This window comes from Paramacrobiotus metropolitanus, unplaced genomic scaffold (genome assembly GCF_019649055.1).
Source record: "Paramacrobiotus metropolitanus isolate TYO unplaced genomic scaffold, Prichtersi_v1.0 Parri_scaffold0000004, whole genome shotgun sequence".
Taxonomy (NCBI): Eukaryota; Metazoa; Tardigrada; class Eutardigrada; order Parachela; family Macrobiotidae; genus Paramacrobiotus; species Paramacrobiotus metropolitanus.
In genome coordinates this window covers 3,314,070-3,338,491 of record NW_026570224.1, presented here as the reverse complement: position 1 = coordinate 3,338,491, position 24,422 = coordinate 3,314,070, and the positions used below count along the sequence as shown (strand labels likewise).

Below are 24,422 nucleotides of genomic sequence, written 5' to 3'. Positions count from 1 at the left end.
TAAGTTGCATTGTACATTATTGTTTGGGCCTCTCTATGAAGCTGATTAGAAAGAGACTTAAATATTAAACCGAAAGGACAGCCGTCACGGAACAATATCGACAGAAAACTGTACCGCTAAGGTACCCATTATTAGCCAAACCATAAAATGCGTAATCTTTACTTTAGTTTGTGGCATAAGTATTGAATTATGAGTTTTTACGACGAAAATAGCTTGATCCAAGCAGCTGACGTGTCTTTTAACTTTGCAAGCGCCATATCGTGCGATATGCCTACTTGAAACCAAGTATACAATACGTTATCTTTGTTAGTACACCGTGATTTATGGCTAAGACAATATTTTGCGCATTGTCGGGAAATCAGACTATGAAAACAGTTTCGCGGACATCATAAATTGTCCTTGTGATAAGATTATACTCCCAGTGCACCACACTTTATTACCTACTTCATGACGACCCTCGTACCCAAACTCTAATTGTAACGTAATCGAAATTTTGACAATCAGTTAATTAACATTGATTTTACCGGTATTAATCTCCGGCAAGTTTTGCAATGCACAGATTTCTGTTCGATTTACTGTAAACTGTTTGTCTGCTATAGGAAAACATGGCATGAAAAACGTAAGTGAGCGCGCGCCGCTTTACATAAGTAATCCACCACACCACGCTCTGCGACTGGTTCAGACACTCAACTTTATCCGCCTACTGTCATCGCAACTGAGCAGTTAGCATAACAAACTCCCCAATCAACGCACCAATCATAGGCGGAGCCGGATGCACCACATATATATACGGCATATACATCTAAACGCGCGAGCGCTTGAAGCTTATATACACAAGAATAGGATCGCTTTGATACACAAACTTTAATCTATTAGGATTTGTCGGCAATTGTGTTCGCAGAAGGTGATTCTGTTTACTGGATTGGTGCTACAGTCCTCGTGAAAACTGCCAAGTATGGACTATTTAAATAAGGCGTGCAGTACTGTAAATACAACAACGTTTTCCCAATTTTTGCCCGTCTGTTGATTAGCGCACGACACTTTCTGATTGTGAGTTTTCTCCTCAACGTTGCACGGTGTGGATACTATGTTGCTCAACGTTGACATGGCTGAAGCGCACGTACGACAAAACATGAACGGCAGCCCGTTGTCCATTGCCAGCTCAGACGACTCCCATAGCAAGCCGACCTTATCGGCGGGCGCGTGTTTGACTGCATCTCATGAATATGACCAGGACGACAATGTTTCCGATCATGATGAAAGTATTGACCTTGACATGGATCCCGATGATAATGTGATTAAATCCAGCAATAATCCAGACGACAATGATCCTTCGTCTGAGGGAAAGTCGACTTTTGGCAAGAAGAATGTCCATCAAAAACCAGCTTACAGTTATATTGCCCTTATCACAATGGCTATACTTAATGCACCTGACAAAAAATTGACGCTGTCGGGCATCTGCGAGTTTATCATGAATCGATTCCCGTACTATCGCGAGAAGTTTCCAGTTTGGCAGGTGAGCTTATGCTGGTAGCGGAATGAATGCCTAAAACAACGAATCAATTCGTAAAAGCGTTTGTAATCATTGCAGCACAGGCTAAAAGCAACTTTTAACACTGTACAATACATCATATATCGGCGGTATTGCTCAAAGATGTATCTGGCATTTCGCACATTGATTGCGCTTTCTTTACAAATGACAACAGAACAAGTCTAGACAAACCAAATCTTTTTTAGATTTTACATTTAAAGGAAAACGCTGTATCTGATTAGTGCGCATCATTCCATTTTAATGAATTAATCGTGAAGCTATTTTATTTTTAAATTTTATTTATGCATCATACTAGTATTATAGAAGGCTTAGTGTTTAGCATTATATACAGATAATCACTGTACATATAGCTTCACACTCGGCAATAATTATAGGATAACTACGCGTATATTTTGATTTACGTTTTGTGGGCTGCCGCTGCACCATACTGCCGCTACTTAACTGGTACTAATACTGTACTTGGTCATTTCACCTGAATGTTAGGTAGTTATGACACGAACGTTGTAATAAACTTTTTCGGTGCATGGCTAGTTTATTCTACGATCAAGTAATGGCTACTGTAGTAGTTCTGAAATCGTAGATATCCTAAAGACTAAAGATACAGCATGATTGTCGCAGTGGAGCCGATTGGAACATTTTACCGTTTCCGTCTGGTATAATTATGACAATATTCATGAGCGCGCTCAGTTAAAATTAAAAATGTTCGTTTTATATATATATATGCATTGTACGACTCAAAACATCGAATGGACAATGAGCTGTTGATTGCACGTTCATGTACCGATGGGCAATGGTTTATTGCCTTCGGTTCTGTAATTAATTTCTGACAGCTGCGGCGCAATAATAAATTGACGAAGTACACAGCGTAACAGTATGCGAGTACTCTGTATGTATACTTTAAAGCCAGTTAGGAGCATATAAATTTAATTTTTACAATGATCATGAGGTAGTACGGAATACGGTCTTTTGTTGATTAATTAGATGTTTAACATCTTTTACTTTCCTACAGCAGTTTTACAGTGAGCGACTGAAGTAATAAAGCTGCAGCGTGTTATATGTTTTTGTCAATGATTTACAGTTAATTTCGTAATTGCAGAACAGCATACGGCATAACCTTTCCCTCAACGACTGCTTCGTGAAAATTCCCCGCGAGCCTGGCAACCCGGGCAAGGGCAATTACTGGACATTGGATCCACAAAGTGAAGACATGTTCGATAACGGCAGCTTTTTACGTCGCCGGAAGCGTTTTAAACGCCCGCAACCGGAGCCGTATCGGGACCAGAACACCGTCTTCCTAGGCGATCCCTACACTGCTCGTTTACTGGGCCATCACGGTGCGCCGTACCCCTGCATCCATCCGGCCGCTATGCCCTTTCTACCTAATCCTCGCGCGCCCTTCACACTGCCCATACCTGCCGCGCCTCCGATGCCGGTTGTACCCCATACTATGCTGCACCACAGCCCTTTGCAGCCGACGGCCATTAAGCTGCCCAGTTCGCCGGCTACAACATCCAAATCGTCGGCATTTACCATTGATAAGCTGATTGGGGATACAAAAAGCACATCATCATCGCCGGACAGTAGTAAGAACACAAATATTACTGCACCGACATCCCCGATTAAATCCATTTCACCCCTGCCTGTTAATGCCCTGCAATCGGCTTGGGCGCGTAGTATGGCGGCTACAATGCAGCAGCGTAACCTTCCCTTTACAGCAGCACCCGGTTTCCTGCCCAATATGCATTCACAAGATTTTGAGAGGTATCGCCAGTATATGAACTTGTTTCCTTTCTGGCATAAATGAGCTTTTGACTGGAGAATAGTTAATACAGATGCCTTAAATATGTTACTTCGCAGTTATCTATACTAAAAACAGCGATTTAATCTGACATTTTTGTATGCGCTATTCATTTTTTTCTCACATGGAGTGGAATTGAAGTGGTAATAAAAATTGGTTATTATTCGTGGAGCAAATGCACTTTTAACCAGGGAGGGCTCTGATTGTTTGCCTTAGGAAGATGTTCCAGTTGGATGGTTTTTCTGCATTTTTATTGAGTTTGGTTTGGTTTACCAAAATAGCCTTCCGGTTTCTGTGTTGAACCGCGAAGCAGCCGGCCGCGCGTTTCGTGTAATAAATCCCTGCTATTATTTGCAGTTCTGTTTCCAAATGTTGTTAGGACATCACACAAATACATTACTGAACAGTTGTTTTGCGTATGTCTTGTGCTGATCATTGCTTTCTACACGACCTTTCATAGAATAACGCAATATATGCAGCACACGCGCGCCTGATTTTATAAATATTTACAGCCTAAAAATGAGCCACAAATTAGATCCGAACACTCAAGAATTCATAAATGCCGAAGTCTAAAAATTACTTTAGTTTGCATAAATTTGCATAATGAGAAAGACGGCGCCAGCAGTTTGTAAAGTGTTATTATTACATTTTTTAATTCTAGGAGAAACAAGCATCGTCGAACATACACACATTGTATTCAGGCCAACATAATCTGTTATCATAATGACACACCGCATTGCATTTGTGTTAACTTGTCCAGCTTCACTTCATGGGCAAATTAATTTTAGGAAGTGTTGCCGGAAGCCATGTTCATGTCTCGCTCGGCTCCCGTAAGGTCTCATGTTGCAATGTGTTGTCGCCTCTAAGCGTAAAACGCCCCAATCCACATTCGTCGATAATACACATGTTAAACTGTGTATACTTTCAACTGCACACAGTACAGTAATCTACGGTAATAAAGCTACAGGCGCAAACGATACCGTACCGAAACATATAGATGTACATCTGCGGTAAATCGATGCCAACCTTTATGGTGTAAACAGAGGTCTTAATCTATTCTAACCTGCAACTCTACCTTTCTAATCCGCTTAACTTCGTCTGCACAATATTCCACAATGCAAAATCATGCAAATAATTAAAGATCGCAAATAAATTACAAATTAAAAGGGTTCTGGTAATTGGAAACTGCTTAGTTCCTTGACGCATCTAAACTTTTCTTAATCACAGCCTGAACAAATATCTAAAGCTTTCATTCAGCAGATTTCAATCTTTTTTACAAATATGCAAAGATTCAGATTTATTAAATTGTGTAGCAGCTTTTGGTTACTTTCCTCGTGCGAGGTACCCAGAAGTTAATAAGATTCACAAAAGGAAATTCTGAGCTCTTTCCTAAAATTTGCGTTTTTTTACTACGACACATGGAGAACAAAACAGTTAGCGAATCAACTTGATCATCAGTTTTTAACAAAGGGTAAAAATTCCAAGACGTAATCGTTGAGAAAAGCTGCGTTTTACACCGGTATGCTCACATAAACATTAAGAAAACCTAGCTGCTCAACCCAACGGACTATGCTACAGAATACATTTAGCCGCATGTGTGTTGGTTCAAAAAGTGTTACCCAAACCAAGCAGTTACAGTCACTAACAACAAGCTGATATAGACACGCAAGTGTATTTTGGTCATAAATGATGACATGCTCGAAAAGACTTGTAATAAAATATGGTTTGAATCAAAAAGAAAACAGACTGCCGTTCAAGAATAACACATGGGTTATTTTCAAAATGTGTGCTTTTATTTATTTGAATGGGAGACGAAAGTTTATGTTCATGCTTTGTTGAATGATGCTGGCAAGCTGTGTAAACGCCGGTTGCGGATAGTTACACTTGTTCAATGTGAACAATTTCCCTCATTCAAACCAAACACGACCAGCTCATATACATTTTCAAGCCCATAGTCCATAAAAATGTTAGAATTCTGTACGTAGATTATTATGTGTTACAGCTTCAGCTTTATTGCTGTCAACAGCACACATATAAACCTTCTCTATGTATATTGTATGTATGGGCAGTTGCGATGTTTATTTAAGGACATGTGGTCGTAACGGGAAACAACGGCTTTTTTGGATGGAAAAATAAAATCGCTGAAAATGTGGAAAAAGTATGAAGTGGCACTTGGCTGCAATTTCTAAGTTCACAAAGAATTTCTTTTTGGTTTCCAGGCTTACCGAATTTTGTATTTTAAAGCAAGTAAATATGCATTCTACTGGAAAGCAGGAGCAATATTAAACATCCGCAGCTTAGTGGTGAATTAAGTGCCAGCGCCACTGTTAGCTTGAGTATTTCGTGGCTTATTATAATGATCTCAAACAAATGTTGGCAACTCTTCTGTACTATGGTTTACGCACTAAAAGTATTCTACATGGAATGCGCGCATAGAGCGAGTCACTTCTAAACGGGATTTGTTTATTTAGACACCTTTGAAATGCGCCAATACAGCGCCTATGCCGGCTAAACTATGGGTTTAAAATGTAATTCTATGGTACATATAATATTGTTATTCTGGAAATTGTATCGAATTATAAAAGAAGCATTGAAAACCTACATCATGCTTCATTTCCCATCTGGCTCACGGAATCCCACTCATCCATCCGTCCTTCTTTTAGGAGTTTTCAATGGTATACTTTACATAAGCCATCGATTTATGTTTGGGCGAACAGTGTCATGAAAGCGTTTTTCAAACTGCGAACAATCTTGGCACTCGTTGATAAATGTTTGTCTAATTAAAGCGCTCTTGTGAATTACATTGTTAAGCATCCGCTTTCAAGTAACAATTAGGAATTTATTCTATTTTAGTACATATTTTCATTCCTCTTTATCCTCAGAGCGTGAAGAATGCAAATTCTTTTAAATTTTAAGTACCAAAAAAATGCGTGGCTTAATCTGCGAAATAATGGAAATTCAATATACATATGCGTGTACAAAGTACTAAGTTGCTACGAATGCACGTTCTTTGAATGTGCACCTTAGTTTTGCTGCATGATGCACATCTGAGTAAAGCAATAGTTATATAAGGTATATGGCTTTTAAAGGGCCAAATATATGCCCTATTTATGGCCCGTATATATAATGGTTTTTTTTTAAATTTCTTTATTAAAATACGGAAAAACGCTATAGTTCTATTTACAGTATATGGTATGCTTAAACTTTTATCTCCTTTCCATGTATATTTTGCATTTTCTTCAAATTTGTCATAATTTTGTCTGAAGTACTGGTACTGGTATTACAACACTATTCGACATTAACAATGTCAATTTTCTAAGTGCCAAATCGTTGACAAATGGTATAATCTGTCATACGTAGCTTACCATTGTTAGCGTTTACTCTGGATTATCCAAGTCTGTTTAAGGTTAACTTGCCAATGAAAAGGTGAAAAGTATTAACGTTCTTATAAGAATTCATTCGGTTTAGGTCAAACTGTGCCATAATACATATTTTGCACAAAAGAATAAAATGAAAAGAATTATATTTGTCAAACTGTTGTTTTCAATCTGTTCGAAAAAATCCGCTCGTGTATAAGTACTACGCGATGATTGCAGCACACAAATGATGACCAGTCTGGCTTGTGGATTTACGCGCGTTAGTTTGAGGCTGTCATCAAAGATGCGAGCACGCCAACACAAATCTTCACCAATTTGCGCTAGGCTGCATGCTGTAAATGTCACAAAACAAACTTGCTCCATTAATTGATTATTCTTGTCAGGCTCATTTGACACAACTTAGTTCGCATACAGTCGCAGTCAACATCGTAACAACCAAACACAAAAGCGCGACTGTTAAAAGACATCTGTTGCAGTCATCAAAATTCCCAAGATTATTCGGCAACAAAATTATTTTGTTCCGAAGTATGTACGTACGCTCTGGGTTTTCGTGTCACTACTAACTGAACCAGAGTGACCTTTTAATTCGCGCCTTTCTTTATCGTTCGAATTTAAGGTGATCTCTAATTAAATGAAATAAAACAAAATTTAGTAAACTACTGATTTGGTAAACTACAAAACTAATTGCATTTTTTAATTGGATTATGTAGAATGAAATAAGCAGCCCGGGATGTGTTTATCTATAGAAGTTATCGTACATGTTCTGTTCACAGACATGAAGTGATTAAATTTTACCTGTCTTCAAAATATTTATTACTACAAAACACACACAACATCAAGTTTTAAGATAGCTTGTGATTTAAATCTAACCCTAGTAAATACAAACATATCAGTCCAACGAGAGAGCCTATATGCAGTGTGCAATAGTAAAACATGTTTCCCTGGCATGGGAAGAAAGCATTTAGTGGCCGATAGTCGGACGACGTCTAAATCTTTGCTTAGAGTTAGATAGGAAAATTCTCATCGTATCTTTTCCGTCATGCTCTTTAATTTTGAACAGTTGCCTAAACATAACCTACGACTGAAGCGTGCTCAACTTGATGACATTTAGCCGAGAAGAATTTGCGTTGAGAAAGTCAGCGATATGTGCCGAACAACTTTGTCATCTAATAATACGATGAAGGTTTAACCTTGTTTTCAAAATTTGGCCCGGGTGATGTGACATGCCGATAGCTGATTTAATAACGTTATTCCACTCTGAACAGTGTGTCGATATACTGACCATGGTGAGTGACGGAGTAAACTATATGCTGCCGGTGCCGGTAGATGCAAATAACAACCCTTTAATTAAGTTTAGGAACACTGCTTCACCCTTAAGCTTACAATCTGGAAAAAAATGTTGCCGATAAACAATAGAATACAACTAAAACATTTCCTTAATTCAGAAAAACGTTTTGGGTGCCGACTGAAGTTGTTACAGTCGAGTACCTCAGTTTGCTAAATGCTTTCCACAGTTTGTGCAGAAAACGTGCATGCTGTAAAAATAAACTTGCATAAAATGTGTGAGAGTTCCTAAATCTTCCACACCAGCAATTACAGAGTATAGCTTAACAGCTGGGAATTCTGCAACATTGAGATAGCTGAAGCTACTCGATCCAATAACTATTTAATTACAATTTACAACTGATGCCTACGGGAATGGCCACATAAGAACAGCTACTGCGCACACAGTTGCGCGTATAATGGACTGTACAGATACACAATAATGTGAGTCTGACGTGAAGCGCCGCACTCACATCTCGAGAACGCCGGCAGATGGCAAGCCAAGCCATTAAATGTTGTCTTAGCTCAACACAACTTTCCATCTCGGCTCGAAATAACAGTTGTGCTTACCACAGTAAACGTTTCTGCAGTGCTAATTTGGTTTTTCAAGAATTTTCTTTATATTTAGCGGCTTGGAAGCAGAGCGACGCTTGACGATTTAGAACAAAGTTTGTCAACCAACTGACATGTCCGTCGGCGCGTGTCATATGGGCCTCATATACTTCTTAGGCTGTACATCAAATACTTCCAAACCAATCGGAGACTATTTTAAGCGTACTTATAATAAACCAGAGTCGCGCACGTGCAAACTTAAAAACTGCTAGGTTTACGCTTGATTATACAGTATTTATAGATAAACGAGGCTGCAGGTCTTCGTAAATGTTTTGCTTCAAATATATGTAATACTATTGGAAATATCACTGAATATCACATACGTATAATTGCGTAACGGCAGTATGTGACCCTGAATGACACATAAATTTTACGTAATTTCGTATATAGTTGGTTAATTTGGAAAATATTCCATTTTAGTGTTGTTGTTTAAACTAACTATCGTTTACTATTAGCACTAATTAATAAATATCAGCGCACACAATATCTATAGATATTATAAGTGCAACTTTAGCTTCCTTTGATCTATATGAAGCCGGTTATCTGAGAGCGTCGGCTGCCACTGGTAAAAGAAAACAGTATGATAGCGGATAATAAAGTCTTATAATAACGTGGTGTTCCACACATGCGCATCCGTTTCAAATAATCTTTCGCTACGTGGATATATTTATGCCAGTGGGTGCAGGGCCACGATTAATGCCTTCCATTGAAAGTGAAATTAATGTTTTGGTCAAGCTAACCGTTTCTGACCAACAGAGCGCCCCGCGGGTGCATGTGGTCCTTTGGCACCGGATGCATTACATGCCGGCTACAAACAGCCGCAATGTGGTCGCGATCGATTACACACTGTGCCTGTCGATGGTGAGTGTGTATGTGTTCTAAACAGCCAGGAAGCTGACACCGGTCTTCATTATCCTAATGATCAAATATCCGAAGGTTTGTCTATACCGGTAGGAGTTTGATTATTGTGAGCGCGCCCAGAGAGAAAGTGTGCCACAATCAATCTTTGTGAAAACATGTAATAAACATTACACTCTGCTGTCATAAGACGGCGTATAAGGAAGTCTAGGCAATTAGGCAGTTCATTAAGACTAAATGCAACGATTGTGCTATTCGCAATGGATCGTGCGGATGAGCTAAATGAAACCAGATGATGGCAATCTGGGATAGCAAATGCTTCCTGGTTTCATTTGATTACCGCCTGCAATTATGACCCATTCAAAATGACTACTGCGGCTCGTTATTTTAGGCGACTTTCCACATCATACAGACATTCTGGCACCAAGTTATACATATCGTTCAGATACCAGCCTTACGCTTTGTTTCACATCTACGTGTATTGGCTTTCCAATACTTTTTGCCAGTTCTCGTTCACAAAAATATTTTTAAACAGTAATAGACAATTTGATAACGAATTTCTTCCAGATGCGTCCTACCTATGAGGGAGCATGTTCACAGGCACCACAAACAGACAGGATGTACGCAGAACTGCCTAAACGTGTATTCTCAGCTGAAATAACAGTCGGGTATGTCAAGTCCTGCAACACAAGCGCGCACTATTCCACCGTAGATCATATTGTCGGTAGGAACATTATTATTACAAATTATTCACATACACACCGGCACCCCTGCGGACATGTGCTGTCTTGAAGGCTTCTTTACAAATTATTACTTATTTCCGCTTCGCGAGTCATCCGGTCAACTAATTTGATTGACATGAGAGGCATAATCCGGGTTTAAACGCGCCGGCTTTTATTTGAGTATATCATGCGCACTAAGCCGATGCTTTAACGGAACAGAAAACGGTTCTGTACCAGTTTATTGTAAATAATATATTAGTACATATTAGCAAAATCCGCACATGCGGTTTACTCCCCTTTATGCACAATACAGATGGGCACCGCAACGCATGCACGATGCCGGAACCAAGTGCTTCACTTTACTTGTTTTCTTAAGCAGCATTATTATTAATATTAAGTACTACAAAATGTTAGTACATGTGTGGACAACGTATATAACGACCAACTATTAACTGGCTGGATTCAAATTAAATTCTGGAAAGCTTTTGCAGACAGCTTGGAAATGTGGAATAAATCTCGTCCTCCCAGCACGAGCCAAATTTAAAGTATCTTGTCTTGCAATATATGAAAATTGTAAAATAATAACAGTTCTTTTGGTACAAAAATTGTAAGCGTTGGATTTGAATGAATGAGCGCCACCATAGGAAATAGCATTTAACATAGTTTAATATTTACAAATGAAAATAAGATATAACTGCTACCCGTAAGTGCTCTAATACCATTTTATGTGTTAATACCATTCATATCATGTATGTTGACAAATTAATGTTCATTCATCGCCACTACAGCTGGATCATTTGAATGAAATCTACAGCATTGAACAGCGAGCTAGTCACGGTGGTACGGCAATACAGCGACTGAATTAGCTGGGATGGCTTAGATAAATATTTGATTTTCAGCTTGCTATTGTGGTAGCGAGTTGTATAAGCTGCTGGGTTAACAAGCTTGCTTTTTTGAATGCTGAAAGAAAATGTTGTCTTCATGCAGCTGGGCAATGCGGTAAGTGAGCAGAAATCGATGTGACAATCGATTTATTTTAAGGAAATATAAGCATAACACTACGCCGACCATCGCATATTAGCTGCCCTAAACGCTGCAGCATACTTGCCGCCGATGGCGGAAAACCTTTTCAGCGCACGCTACAACTGTTGTTCTCCATTGCCCTCATCGTCGGCAACCTCCTGCGCTAGGTTGTTGTGTTCACAAACAATATTTTCTTACCATATGAGTGCTCACCGTGCATTATTTATAGTGCAGCATAATATTTTGCTTGTAGCGTGCCTGTCGTATGTTATGCTCAATTTTAGCAATAACCTTTGCTAAACACAATTAATAAGTAACACGCAAAATTAATGTGTAACCGCTATCACTTCGCTTGAGATTCCTTACATTTTGATAAGCCCGTGGCACTTACACTGTGTTCTGCCGTCTGTAGCCAATTTTAGTTTAATTTTGGGCTTATTTATGACACATTTATTCCTCAATTTATTTTCCAGACATAGGCCATTGATTAACTCTGAAGCAGGTAATTATGACGGATCAGGCCAGTACTGTAAAAGGGCAGCACTCTAATGGTATACTAGGGTAATTAGTGTTTTCGATTTTTGTATTTCGGGTATTGCACAAAGAAGTCATCGTTCGTACAAAAACTAGCGGGACGCTCACTCGTGGTGAGCAATATGGAAGATTACGACCTGTCAATGTGTTTCGCCATCCGAGTTCCGCTCGGGCACTAGCCGCAACAGCTGGCCATGATGATCAAGCTGCCAATAGCCGGGGATGCGGTGCATCATGCCGGCTCCCATGCAGCGCTGTTTGATGTAAATATCCATTCATGACAAACCCCAATAGTTAACCGGGTGTGCGCGCGCGCGCTGTGTTATGTGAAAAGCAGTGAAATCTGTTAGCGGCGATACATATATGCTTGTTTCCTCACAACTTATCTCCCATTTATTGATATCCGCTTAGTGATACAACGCCAGCCCGAACCACTGAGCCGACTAATAAAGTTGTATGTTTCCACTAATGAGGGATCTCTTGAAAGGATCCCGTGGGTTAGGCCACTTGTCCAGACAAAAGCACAAACTTTGCCTGCTCGTTGAAAAAGGAGATTACTGGACTCAGCATGAATAAATACGGAGGAAATTAGTTTCAAAGGGAACCCCTTTGTCGCTATACCGAGGCTAATATGATCCCATCGGTGTCATGAAATGCTTTTACCACGTTAACTATAAATATCAATAAAAAAGATAAAGATGCGCTACACTGCCCTGCAGCTGTTTTTAACTCGATTGCCATACCAACCGGAAACAGCACTGTAATCAAATCACAATGGATAGTGGATAGTTTTTCTAGCTAAACAAATTGTGGTTTTTACAGACGCCGCGTCGTATATACTGTGGAGCAGTCCTTAAAAGCGGCAAGAAAAAATTCATAACAGAGGCTCACGCTGACGATACTACAGCTCAGCAAAATATTCTATAGTATTTACGATTTATAATATACAGTACTACAAAGTACAAACTACAGATTTTAAGTTAACGTCGGTAACCTGAATAACCAAATAATTCTTTGTTGTCTTCAAAAAATACAAATATTTATAGGTTCAATTAAAGAAAGCAGAATTCAGATTTTCTAATATCGTCCTTTTACTGCTGGAATAATGCTTTCACTAACACATCTTTCAAAAGAGTACGAGTATTACTGTCGAGCAGATGTACGGGTATATCTGTAATTGTTGTGGGCAACTGATTAGCGGACCTTCTGCGCAAAAATCTCAGAAATGATACTCGCCGCATTTGCAAAAGGAACTTTATTTTAGCGGACGTGATTCATGTAAAGGTCACAGATCGACTGTAAAAGTTATCTAACATAAAAACAGCACACTGGTATATCGGAGTTCGTCAATAACTATATGTTTGATACTGAGCAGACTACAGGAGCAAACAATATCCTACACCAAGTAATTGTGCCATTTGATTGTGTATATACATACGCGCATATATTGATTGGCCGCAAGCGCAGCAGACACCTTCGATGAAATGAATTAGTAAAGTACAGAGTGAATGAATCCTTACAAGTTTCTGTAAATATTTGGAGTACATACCTGTGGTACAAAACATGAAAGGGCTAGGAAATATTGAATAGCTATGATAAGCCGAAACATGCCGTTGGGGGAAATTATCTCTTTACAAACAGCTCTAACCGCTTTGCCACAAGAAAACCATGACCATTCGACGATGTCAAGACTCACCTGCCAGTTCGTCATCCATTTCATAATTGGCAAATATTTGTACCACAATTGACACAAGTTTGTCCAATTTATTGAAAAATCTTCGAGTGGATCGTACTTACATTTTTTTCTATCATTTGAGCTGCAAAATACGCTGCAGAGCGGAGTAAACACAGACGGCACTGGCAGGCGAGATGTAATATTAATCAAATTGTTAGAGTAATACCAGTGCTACCGCATATGTCCCCTCAGTAGTCTGCTTATGGTTAGTAAGGACACTTTTGACTTACTAATTTCATATCGCCAATTATATCGCATTAAACTTGAATTTACATTGTTTTGAGCGTCATTGCCGCGATAGATTATGTGTAATTATGTAGTGTGTAAATATTATGAGACGGGTCATGATTAACTTTTTTTAAAACACTGAGAGCGGCCCCAAGAAATGACATCGTTAGGGCAATAATAAATCTGGAAAGATTCGGGAATTGTATGAATATTCGTATAGTGAAATACATAGTTCTGTTACTAAAGATGTCACCAGTAACTTTCAAAAAGGTACTTGTATTTAGTTTATTATTATTTCAGCAGTGCTTCACAACACTAGATGGAGAACACTGTCAGAGCAGCATGCGCACGGCACGATTGCAGTTAATATTTTCACAATCGTTTGCAAAAGATTATTAACGGTCTTTGGTGACCTGACCAAGCAAAATGCTTATTTTATTCAATCACAAATAGTTGACTTATTGTCTGTTCAATAAAAGCCAATAATACTTCTCAATAATGCCAGGATTGTCAGCATAAGCATTCAAATGCAACTACCGGAAAAGCGCATGACCATTTATCGCATCTGTATGGTGAAATTGTATTGTCGAATAATGTACCGGGCAGGCACATTTTCTGTGAGTGTATTAGATTGGAGGTTCATATTTGTAAATCTTACGGGTGTTTATTCGAATGCAGGCAGAATCGGCAAACACGATTTAATTCTGCTGAGTGATTCTGAAATGATGCCAACAGCACTACTCAAAACACCATAGAAATCCATGGTGGCTAACAACAGATATATCTGTATGGAAGTCGAGAGAATAATTATTTCTGACAATTTACCGCAGTCATGCATAAGGCGCTGAAAAACTACAAATTTAAGTTGATGAGCACCTTCACGTTATTCGAAGATAAACCGATAAAATTAAGAAGCTCAGTTCTAATTAATACTGAAATGGATACATATTCACATAGATTATTGGCAATAATTTGCAAGCGGTATGGATTAGCGTTTCATGATATGTCAGAAGATTCTTATAAGCTGATCTGATCGCGGATCTGAGAGCACTAATTAAGCGTATACCGAGCACATTCTATTTCTGCGATCCGTAGATTCCATACAAATACTTTGTATGTAAATAGTTTATGATTAGCAATTTACGGTGAACTGATATGAACTTTGCCGGCGATAACTAGGAGGGCGGATCGGGAAACAGCAATACCGTAATTACCCCGTCCGACAAGAATTGCTAATCGCCATTAATTAGAGGCACAAGAAAGCGTGCAGGTTATCTATTGACGGTAATTTGTCTTACAAGAGTAATTATTGTGATAATTTACTTCTTTTGTGCATGAACCATGCTACTTAATATTGACAGACGTAGAATATGGTATAGCAATTCTTCCAGGTGAGAAAGCACATTATCAGCACACATGGCTGGCAGGTTTGATTGTGATGCCAAAAGCAACTGTTAGGTTAAATGCGGGGGCGGCGATGCTAACCGACCAAATCATCCTGTTTCAGTACAGCACAGTGGTTTGCACAACAGGAAGCACAGTAAAACAAAACAGCGCGGTAAGCTTACAAGTCTGCACACTGATGGATCAATGCATGCTCAAAATGACTGCGATCAAAGGAAAAATTTTAGTTTATATGACGAACTTATTACCTGGTGAGAGATTCAAGCAGACTGCTTGAACGGCGCGTATGGGCACTTGACCTTAACGAAATACGAATAATTCAGCTATAAAATCAGATTTATAGATAACTAGTTTGCACTGACAACTTTACTCAAACCCGCCTAGGTTTTAGTTTTACTTTTCACCAGTTTAAGCATTTGTTTTTATTGTCCTACCACCACTTCGAGAAAAAATGGAAAACTTTTGCGCTTTTTCGACACATCCCAAGAGTGAGGGAATCATCGCGCTAAACTGTAAGCTAGCAGTATGCACTTTGAATTAAACAAGTAAGCTACCTAAATTCGGCAATGCAACACTATCTCGAAAGTTTCAGGTTCTTTCATAAAAAAGGAGTCTTGTAACGACAATAGGAAACGCTCGGACACCGGAAAAACAAACGCGTGACCCCGATGCTATCACCTTTAACAGTATTACTGGGCGTTAAAATCTTCCGGTTTCTTCTTCTTTTCCGGTTGATACAGAACAGGGTCCAGTGTTAAAGAAAGAGACGCGGATACAAAGCGAAATGCGATATGCGACCCGTTAAATGGATTTTCTAATTCACGGGGTTTTCAGGCAACTTTAATAAAAAGGCACCATATTCGGATAAATGCAATTCTGTAAATAATATTTACCTGATCTTCAACACCTTAGGAAAATATTGTACATAAAGGTACCACAAAGATACTTTTGTTGCAAGATTCCACAACTAAAATCGCACGCACAACAGACCGTAGTAAAAATACTGATACAAGTAAGAGATGAAAAAATCAGAGATAATACCTAGTACACTCGAGATCTCATACAAACTTAGAAAAAAAGAAGAGATTATCCTTGTCATTGATTTCCTAAGAGTGCTTCATTCTGTCCAGCGATGCAGGCAGTTGGCAGCACAGCACACATAGTACAGCCGCATTTCCTCCTGAAACGAAGAACACATTAAAAAATGGTGTCTAGAAAAAGCCTAGTACTTTTGAAGATAAACAAGTTTCACATCTGCTGCAGCACAGTTACAGAAGTTTCTCAAGTGGGTAAAACCATCCTGCATAAACTGCACAAGTTTTAGCAGACAAATAGTACTTTCTGAAAAAATATGCAAATACACAGATATCCTGACCAAAGAAAACATAAAAAAATACCGTTGGATAAAATGAATGCAGCTGGTACCAACTACTGACCAACGAATACTGCCCTCGAAATTAGTCACTCTGTACATCAAAGCGCAAAAACAGAAGATACGAAAAAAAGGAAAATAGATGCTGGAAGCCAGGCTGAAAATTAGTATATATCATGCTTTGACATACAATATTCAATAACCATTGGTTCAAGGATCATTACTAGTAATATCAAACTGTAAAAACTGCAAACGAACTAAAGAGCTACAAAACGTCTAAACTTAAAAAATTTGTAAACGCACAAGGTTCAGTCAGAATGGATGCGGCAACTGTATGCTGCATTATGCAATTACGAAATCAGTGTAATAAAAGCCTTAAACTAGTAACCCAACAAAGAACAGTAACAGTATAACAGTTTTATCCTTCTAAATTATAATAAGCAAACCTCACATATTGTGTACCAACATAAAATGTTACAACAAAACATTTATATATTCGCCCAAAAACAGTGAAAACACCACCCGAAAAATATTGTTTAGAAAGTCTATGGAAAAGCAACCTGAAACGTTTTTAGAAGTTCATCATTTTGCTTACTTCACCACGTCGAGATTGAGCTTGGAAAAACACAGCATTCTGATGTCCACATTTCGGGCAGGGATGATCGTTCGTCCGCGGCAAAGTAGGATCAGCGACGACATCGGAGACGATATGAGTCAGTTCACTGCGAAATAGCAAAAAAATGTTCAACGTCAAAATTTATTCGGCGATTTATTATCATCCAAATCCGCATTTCCTATGTAACTTGGTATCATTCACCATACATATCTCAAAAGTAAGGCAACAATTTCTCTGAAGACATTAACCTGTGTGGAACAAAAGAGCGCATTTTACATTTTACACTAAAAACGAGTAACCAACAAAATTTCAAAATCTATGCGTTTTCTATTTCCAGCCGAGCCCTTTTGCAAGCAAAAAAATGGCAACACTCCGCAAACGCTGTACACTTACTCAACTTTATGGAGGATCTTGTTAACATACCTAAAACACACACAAAATGATAAGCGCAAACCCAGCTACTTAATTTTTGTCGTTTAGTCTTACACGCAAGAGTTCATTGCAGGTTCGCTGAAGACACAGTTGCGGCACTGCAACAAAAACACGAGAACTATACTATAAGTAGCGAGTTCGTTAAGAAAAATCGAAATTAAATTACCGTATACATCAGGCGTCTGGTGGATTTGTCTTCTTTCGGGTATAACATGTTGTTGCTAAAGATTAAAGCAAATGAGAATTCAAGAGAAGCCACTAAACTGTCTAAATACAGCGTGGTATTCTGCTTTAGCTAAACTGCTAACTACTAATCCACGTCGTTCACTTGAAGCATTACAAAGTTATGAGACGCAGGGTAAAGTTCCTGCTAGCATGCACATCAGAGCCAGAGTACGAACCATTCCCCGCAAAAGCGGATGCCAACGAAGCCAGGACCCTGAAGAGCCAGCTCATGTTGGGAGCGCTGAGTAGCAAATTCATTCTGAGAACGCGGCATAGTGCTCGGTAGGGAGCGCGAGAGACTCATTTTCGCTTGCCAAGCACTGCGAAGGTGATTAAATCTGCGGAATTACTAACGAACTGCGATCACCTGAAAACAGGAAATTTTTACTTGAAAGGAAGGAGAGCTGGAAGCGACAAGCAACTCGACAGTCAACACTGCAGAATTTCCAAGTGAAACCCAAAGACTGGAAAAATTGTTTAAACAATAACGCCAAAAAAAATAGAAACCGTTCTACTTGTACAGTACCAACCTCCCATGCGGCGCTGTTCGTCTGAATTTGTGCCTCTCTGGCCACATTTACGACTACACGAGTAAGTGAAGACGCAATCACTTGGACGACTTGACATAACATAACACTCCACATTGTTATCGCCTAAATTATTTGAATACTGTAAGTAAGTTTAGTTTTCAGATTTTTACCATCAGATGTAAAAGTTAATAAAAATTTTGAGATTTTCTTTCATCGTTACTTGCTTTTTTATGCGCATTTTGTGCCTACACGGTATGGAAGATGTTCGGATTCGTCGTTGAGGAGCCTGATTCGTGTAGGTTGAGGCACCGTCGATGAACGAGGATCTCACTCTGGAGATGGATACTGAAAAATCTAAAGTGCAGAGAAGCACATCGATTCGTTCTTCCCAGAATCCGTTTGACGAGGATGAATCTAACGACAATCACTCTCATCCGAGGACGCTGTCACGAGGCAGCAGCATCGTCTCACACACTCCATTCGATGAGCCCGATTCACGGCCTATTTCCCGTTTATCTCGTTCGTCCACCATAACATCCCTCGGACGTCATCCCAGTTTGCAAGAGGACTTGCCACAGCGTGTGTTCAACTTCTACGATACCAGCGTCAATCTGCCCGCCGTTTTAAACGATCCGCGCAAGCCGCGGCCGATTGATTTTCTCACGCGAACATGGGGTGAAGGTTTCATGGAGAATTCCGTCCGCCCGTCGCCGCGCCTGGACGAATACAGCATCGACGATTTCCGACCGTATATGCGCTGCATTAATGTACGAGAGGCACTCCTGAAAGGCACACGATCCACTCCGGACAGTTTTGATCGACGACCATCGCACAGTGTGCGGAGTCCGCGTCCGACGTCGGAGAATCCGCTGGAAAATATTCCCGCGGTGTATCTGGCGCAGACACTGGATTTGGAGAATCCCCAGATTTTTCGACAGATTTGTCCAGTTTCATTGGCGGATCGGGAGGCACGGCGCTCCATACAGGGACTGCGGGATCGGTGCGCGCAGTGGTTGGATATCGTGGAGAGTGAAATCGCCAAAACTGTTTCGCTCAGAGCGGAAGCGTTTTTCACGGTGGTCACCAGCCACGATCTACTCCAGGATCGAATAGAGATTTGTCAAAATAAAGCGTCCTTAGCGAGACAAAGGCTGCAGACGACGGAGAAGATTATACAACCTTATGTGCAGACAGTGGCACTTGCCCAGGTTAGGATTACTGCTCAACAAGTGGAAATGGGCGTGTTTGCACTAGAACATATACTCCAGATTTTTTTTTTAAAAATTAAGGACATTTCTGTTTAATGATGGCCCATACAACAGTATGGGCCATCATTAAACAGAAATGTCCTTAATTTTAAAAAAAAAATCTGGAGTATACGGACGAGTCTGGACGAGTTAATAATTTTTATTGTAATTTCTTGACTTGTAACTTTTTTGCGAAAAGATGGAAAAATTTTCATTTGGTCTTGATTGAACATTCCGAAAAAAATTATTTAGTATTCTGTAGTTTTGTTTGACTGTATAAACCTGTATCGCTGGCCGTACTGTAAGTATCTCGTACATAACAATGTATGCACTGATCTTAAAAGTTACGAGCTTTCTAATCCATGTATTATTTATGCAGACGCATTTATGGAAATCTGTATATGTGCTTTATTATAGAAGGCTGTATTTTCAAACGATATTTTCACTTTTTTAGAAACGGTTTAATTTAAACCGAACGATGCACAAACTGCAAACCGTTCTGACGATAAGCCAGACCCAGGCTACCATCCAGATGCTGCTAGCTAGCGGAGATTTCGTCGGTGCGCTAGATTTGATAACTACGACGCGTGATATTGTTGGCAGCGAATTATCGGGCCTGCACTGTTTTCGCCATCTCGGCACACAGCTGAGTGAGATGGAAAAGTTCATTGATAAAATGATGAGCTTGGAATTCCGTCGCGCTTTATCCGCCCACTTAAACCGCTCATTTGACGGTGAAGAATCATCTCAAAAAATGCAGGAAGCCGAACGCTTTGCGGCGATCGTAACAGGCTTACTCCGGCAAAGGCGTTTCAATGTTGTTGATTGGTTCCGTGAAGAGGCACTATCCGCACTGCAGATTACAATGAAGTTTGCCATGATCAGCTCAACAGAAGATCGGGAAGTGGATGTTGACGATAAAGAAGAAATGAGCGCCGAAGAGGAGGGCAAGACGCTGCCGTATCACCTGCTGAAATCCCTAGATTTTTCTGGACTGGTAGATTTGTTTGTCAGAATGCAGCAGCCACTCCGCGAGATGTTGTTGCGGATCCGTGCGGCACATGACGTTATTTACAGTTTGGAATGTGATAACCAAGAATCACGAACCGGCGGAGTGGACGATGGAGGCTTAACGGCTCTGGATTTTAGCCGGTTACGAACACAGTTACAGGAGCTGCTGTTTGCCGTCGGAGAAGAAACCCAGGAAGAAATTGCCAGAATTCTCAGTAAAAGCCCTGGCTGGAAAGATCTCAAATTGCACAACGATAGTTTGGCGTCGCTGTGGGAGATTTTGCAACATATCATGAAGGATGGAGAAGATATCCTTGGCGTTAAAATGACACTGCTCAATGCGCAGCTGCAGAAGTTGGCTTTCGCCTTTGTGGGACGTTTTCATGAGGATCGCAGACAGAAGCTGACGTTGATTTTGGACAGTGAAAGGTGGACACCAACTGAGGTATGGTCTCGTCCCTCTAGTCCTTCATACATTTCCAACTCATTTTATGCATGTTTTTCTGATTATCAATGAGAGATTGGAGACTTGTACAAAACGTCTGAGGACGTGATTTTTCTTATAATGTCAGTTTCTGTTTAATACAAAGTAGCAAGCAAGCAGAGATCAGCACTCGTATGCGTGCATTTCATCTGTCCCTGTCCCGTTAAGAAAAACTTGATTTTAACCTATACTAACGAACTATCAAATTGTTTTCAGATTCCAGTCGAATTTCAGTCATATGTGGAGAATATAATTACTTCGCAGACATTTCGAGTCAGCATCCCGCGCCATTCATCCAACGATTCCTTTGCTTTGAATGGCAGCACAGAAGATGCCCCGAAATCGCCGGTGGCGGTTGTTCCATATCTGGAAATCCAAGGCGAATTTTTCGTTGTTGTTGGCACAGTTGTGATATTATTGCGTATGCTGGGCGAGTATGCCGCACTCATGGACCGATTACCCGCTTCCATGAATATTTCCGGTGACATTCTTTTGAAGATTGTTGAAATCCTCAAGATGTTTAATTCCAGAACGTGTCAGTTGGTTCTCGGCGCAGGAGCCATGCATTCCGCTGGTTTGAAGTCCATAACCAGTAAAAATCTGACTTTGTCATCCAGGTGTCTCCAGTTGATTGGATTTTTTATTCCGATTGTGCGTGATGATCTCAGCAAACGGCTTTCTTCAAAGCAAAAGCATTTAACAAAAAATTTTGAAACTCTAGCGCGGGATATCGATACACATTGCGAGGTAAAGGACAAACATCGTGTCATGCTTTTGTGAATAAGCAGTTTGCTATAATTTTGCACGCACGAATGTAAGTAAGTTATCTTTCTTCGTGCTTGCTTTTTCCTGCATAGTGACCGTGGCTAGTTGTTTGCAATTTAATTTCTGGAGAACGTTTTTATACTTTTTTTCATATTTGGATGTATTGTTTTGCTTATACATCTACGCACGTGCAGTAATTTTTTGAGAATTGTTTACGGCTACTTTCATTTATTTACTTACTGTATTTATTGTTTACCACTCACCTGGTTCTGAAATTTCCGACTCAACGTGTGTTTTACAGCTTTCTTTGTCGTTACAGGAGATCGACAAAAAGCTTTTGCAGATATTTGATGCACAGTTGATTGGGAATTTCGCCCGCTGGGAAGCAACAGTACCGGTGCCCTCGCAGGCTTTCAAGAATATATTTATTTATGTGAAAAAACTGTATGATGCCGTTAACGAAATGTTGCCACAAGCCCATTTGGAACGGCTGTTTAAGAGTATTTTTGTCTTGTTTAAAAGACGGCTTCGGCAGCAGATTGCAAAACTGGGCATTTCCAACGACGGTGGACCACAGCACGGCATTGTTACCTCGGAATTATCGTATTTCCGGAACGAAGTACGCAATTTAACAAGGCTCGTGGATTTAGATGAGGATTTTTATGATATTTGGGAAAAGTGATAGTCATTTTTCTGTAAATCTGTGCATTTTCTGGTTTGTACTCGGTTGTTGGTGAAATGTTTTATTCTGATGTTTTTAGCTGAAAATTTATCCAGACAGTAAATCAAGCAAAGAAATTAGTTGTGCTGTACATGAGAAAGTGCACGTTTAATAATTGCGTCAATAAATATAAAAACGCAGTGGCAGGTTGACATTGAAGTTGTGATTGAACTGCTTAATCAAACTGCAGATGACAGAAATTATTTCCGTTGACGATATTTAATTTCCCCAACCATTCCAAACACTACACTGTCAAACATTCAATTTTATCGTTGTCTGAGTTGCGTTACGGAGCAATACCAAATGGATGCAACAGGGGAAAAATTTGGAATTTCCAGTAACACTGGCACGGATTTTTGTAAGCTTTTCTAAATACAGTTCCTAGTGAAAATTACAGTAAAATAATTACGATCATTTAAAATAGTTAACAAAGAAATTACAACATAAAAGGAATCAACGTACCCGCTATCAAGGGATCTAAACAACGAACAAATGATTAAAAAACCTTCCCGAAGCGGTGTGCTGCTTAGTATTGAGAAGGCCCAGGCCGCGCGACCGATGATACAACCAGCATGGAGAACGTGCGCGTAGAGAAAATACTTGCAGCGCCAATAAAATAATCGACCTCCCACGCTCACCGCCTGCCGCCACGTCCGCGGCCTCGTCCACGAAACCCGGGACCACCTCTCCCGCGGCCTATAAATTAATAATGTAGGATAATAATAAGCAAGCAATATAATATATCGCGAAAAAAGTCGATTTTCCAAGTTCCAAGGTTCTTCGTGGAAAACACAGAAATCCAGCGTGCTGTTATGGGCATTTTTTAGCCCGAAATGGCCAGTATAACCCTTACCTCGTCCTCGTCCCAATTTGGCTTCTCGTCGCTTGATCTTAGCCTTGGGTGTGTCATCGATGAGGAGACTGTCCAAAGCCAGAGTCTCAGGCAAAATATAATAGCGAATATTGTTACCGCGAATGCTCAGAGATTCCAGCTGCATAGTATCACGCCCCTTTGGTGTCATTTTGACGGCCTTCAAATGGGTGTTCATGGCAGGATCCACGCCTGCAGAAGAAAAACGTGTTAAGTAGTAAAAACATATAAGTACAATCACCCACAGAAGTGAACACAGAGTAAAGAGCAATCGAATCGCCACAGTACCTGTAATGGTGCCATTGATAACGGTCCCATTCTTAAGCTCCACTGTCACGGTTTCGTGACTAAGTTTCATAAGAAATCGCACAAGCTTCATTTTGAAAGCGTTATATGTGTCGATAAAAGCAGGAAAATGTTGCGTTCCGATGAAGAACAACAAAAACCTCACCAAGAACTTGCGAAATCCTAACGAAAAAATGTAGCGAGAACGCTCTGGCCTACCAATACCATCAGTCAGAAATTAATGGTACTGGTAATGGTGGCGATGTCGATGGAAGTGGAGGTAGGTGTCGAGCGCGCAGGCGCACTTCCTTTGTATTTTGTAATAGCAAGAACTTGCTATACGTAGTATCTCACACTATAGTAAGTACTTTGTAATAGCTACATGTAATCGTAAATACATATGCATTTTATATTTAGCACTACAAATCCTCTAGCTTTACGCTTTATTACTTGTCTGAAAAGCAGTATTTAAAAGCAGAGTTACATTACAAAGGTTAAATACAAAAAAAATTAAGGAACTCTTCACTTCACGGGTAATTTGAAATTCTGGTTTCGGTCTTCGGATATATACCCGTGTCATCGTGTGAAAACTCGAAACTGCTTTCAACAGCGTACGTTTTCGTACGCTGGGAACGCTTAGAAATGGATAAGGTTATATTTGAACTCTTGAAATAATTGTGTGCAGTAAGATTGTTAG

The 24,422-nt window shown here is 39.9% G+C and overlaps 4 protein-coding genes across 5 annotated transcripts; 2 read left to right on the top strand and 2 right to left on the bottom strand.

The window, feature by feature from the left end:
• Positions 1-498: 498 nt before the first annotated feature.
• On the top strand, positions 499-3,513 carry LOC129599372 (forkhead box protein D3-like). Its single transcript, XM_055497596.1, has 2 exons — positions 499-1,516; positions 2,649-3,513. The coding sequence occupies exons 1-2, from the start codon at positions 1,088-1,090 to the stop codon at positions 3,354-3,356; spliced, it is 1,137 nt and encodes a 378-aa protein (XP_055353571.1). The 5' UTR covers positions 499-1,087; the 3' UTR covers positions 3,357-3,513.
• A 12,480-nt stretch (positions 3,514-15,993) lies between these two features.
• On the bottom strand, positions 15,994-18,295 carry LOC129602794 (DNA-directed RNA polymerase II subunit RPB9-like). Its single transcript, XM_055501943.1, has 6 exons — positions 17,988-18,295; positions 17,753-17,807; positions 17,641-17,684; positions 17,548-17,577; positions 17,134-17,260; positions 15,994-16,346 (listed from the first exon to the last, which is right to left on the bottom strand). Exons 1-6 carry the CDS (start codon positions 18,113-18,115, stop codon positions 16,284-16,286), a joined length of 447 nt encoding a protein of 148 aa, XP_055357918.1. The 5' UTR covers positions 18,116-18,295; the 3' UTR covers positions 15,994-16,283.
• A 151-nt stretch (positions 18,296-18,446) lies between these two features.
• Positions 18,447-22,710, top strand: LOC129599245 (vacuolar protein sorting-associated protein 54-like). Of its 2 annotated transcripts, XM_055497440.1 has the most exons (5): positions 18,447-19,549; positions 20,043-21,044; positions 21,300-21,830; positions 22,168-22,239; positions 22,371-22,710. In XM_055497440.1, exons 1-5 carry the CDS (start codon positions 18,656-18,658, stop codon positions 22,500-22,502), a joined length of 2,631 nt encoding a protein of 876 aa, XP_055353415.1. In that variant the 5' UTR covers positions 18,447-18,655; the 3' UTR covers positions 22,503-22,710. The 2 variants fall into 2 exon arrangements, with proteins under 2 accessions (XP_055353415.1, XP_055353408.1); XM_055497433.1 differs by having other exon boundaries at positions 22,168-22,710.
• A 71-nt stretch (positions 22,711-22,781) lies between these two features.
• On the bottom strand, positions 22,782-23,903 carry LOC129599258 (small nuclear ribonucleoprotein Sm D1-like). The gene is made up of 3 exons (XM_055497450.1): positions 23,729-23,903; positions 23,423-23,632; positions 22,782-23,265 (listed from the first exon to the last, which is right to left on the bottom strand). The coding sequence occupies exons 1-3, from the start codon at positions 23,817-23,819 to the stop codon at positions 23,204-23,206; spliced, it is 363 nt and encodes a 120-aa protein (XP_055353425.1). The 5' UTR covers positions 23,820-23,903; the 3' UTR covers positions 22,782-23,203.
• Between the last annotated feature and the right edge of the window lie 519 nt (positions 23,904-24,422).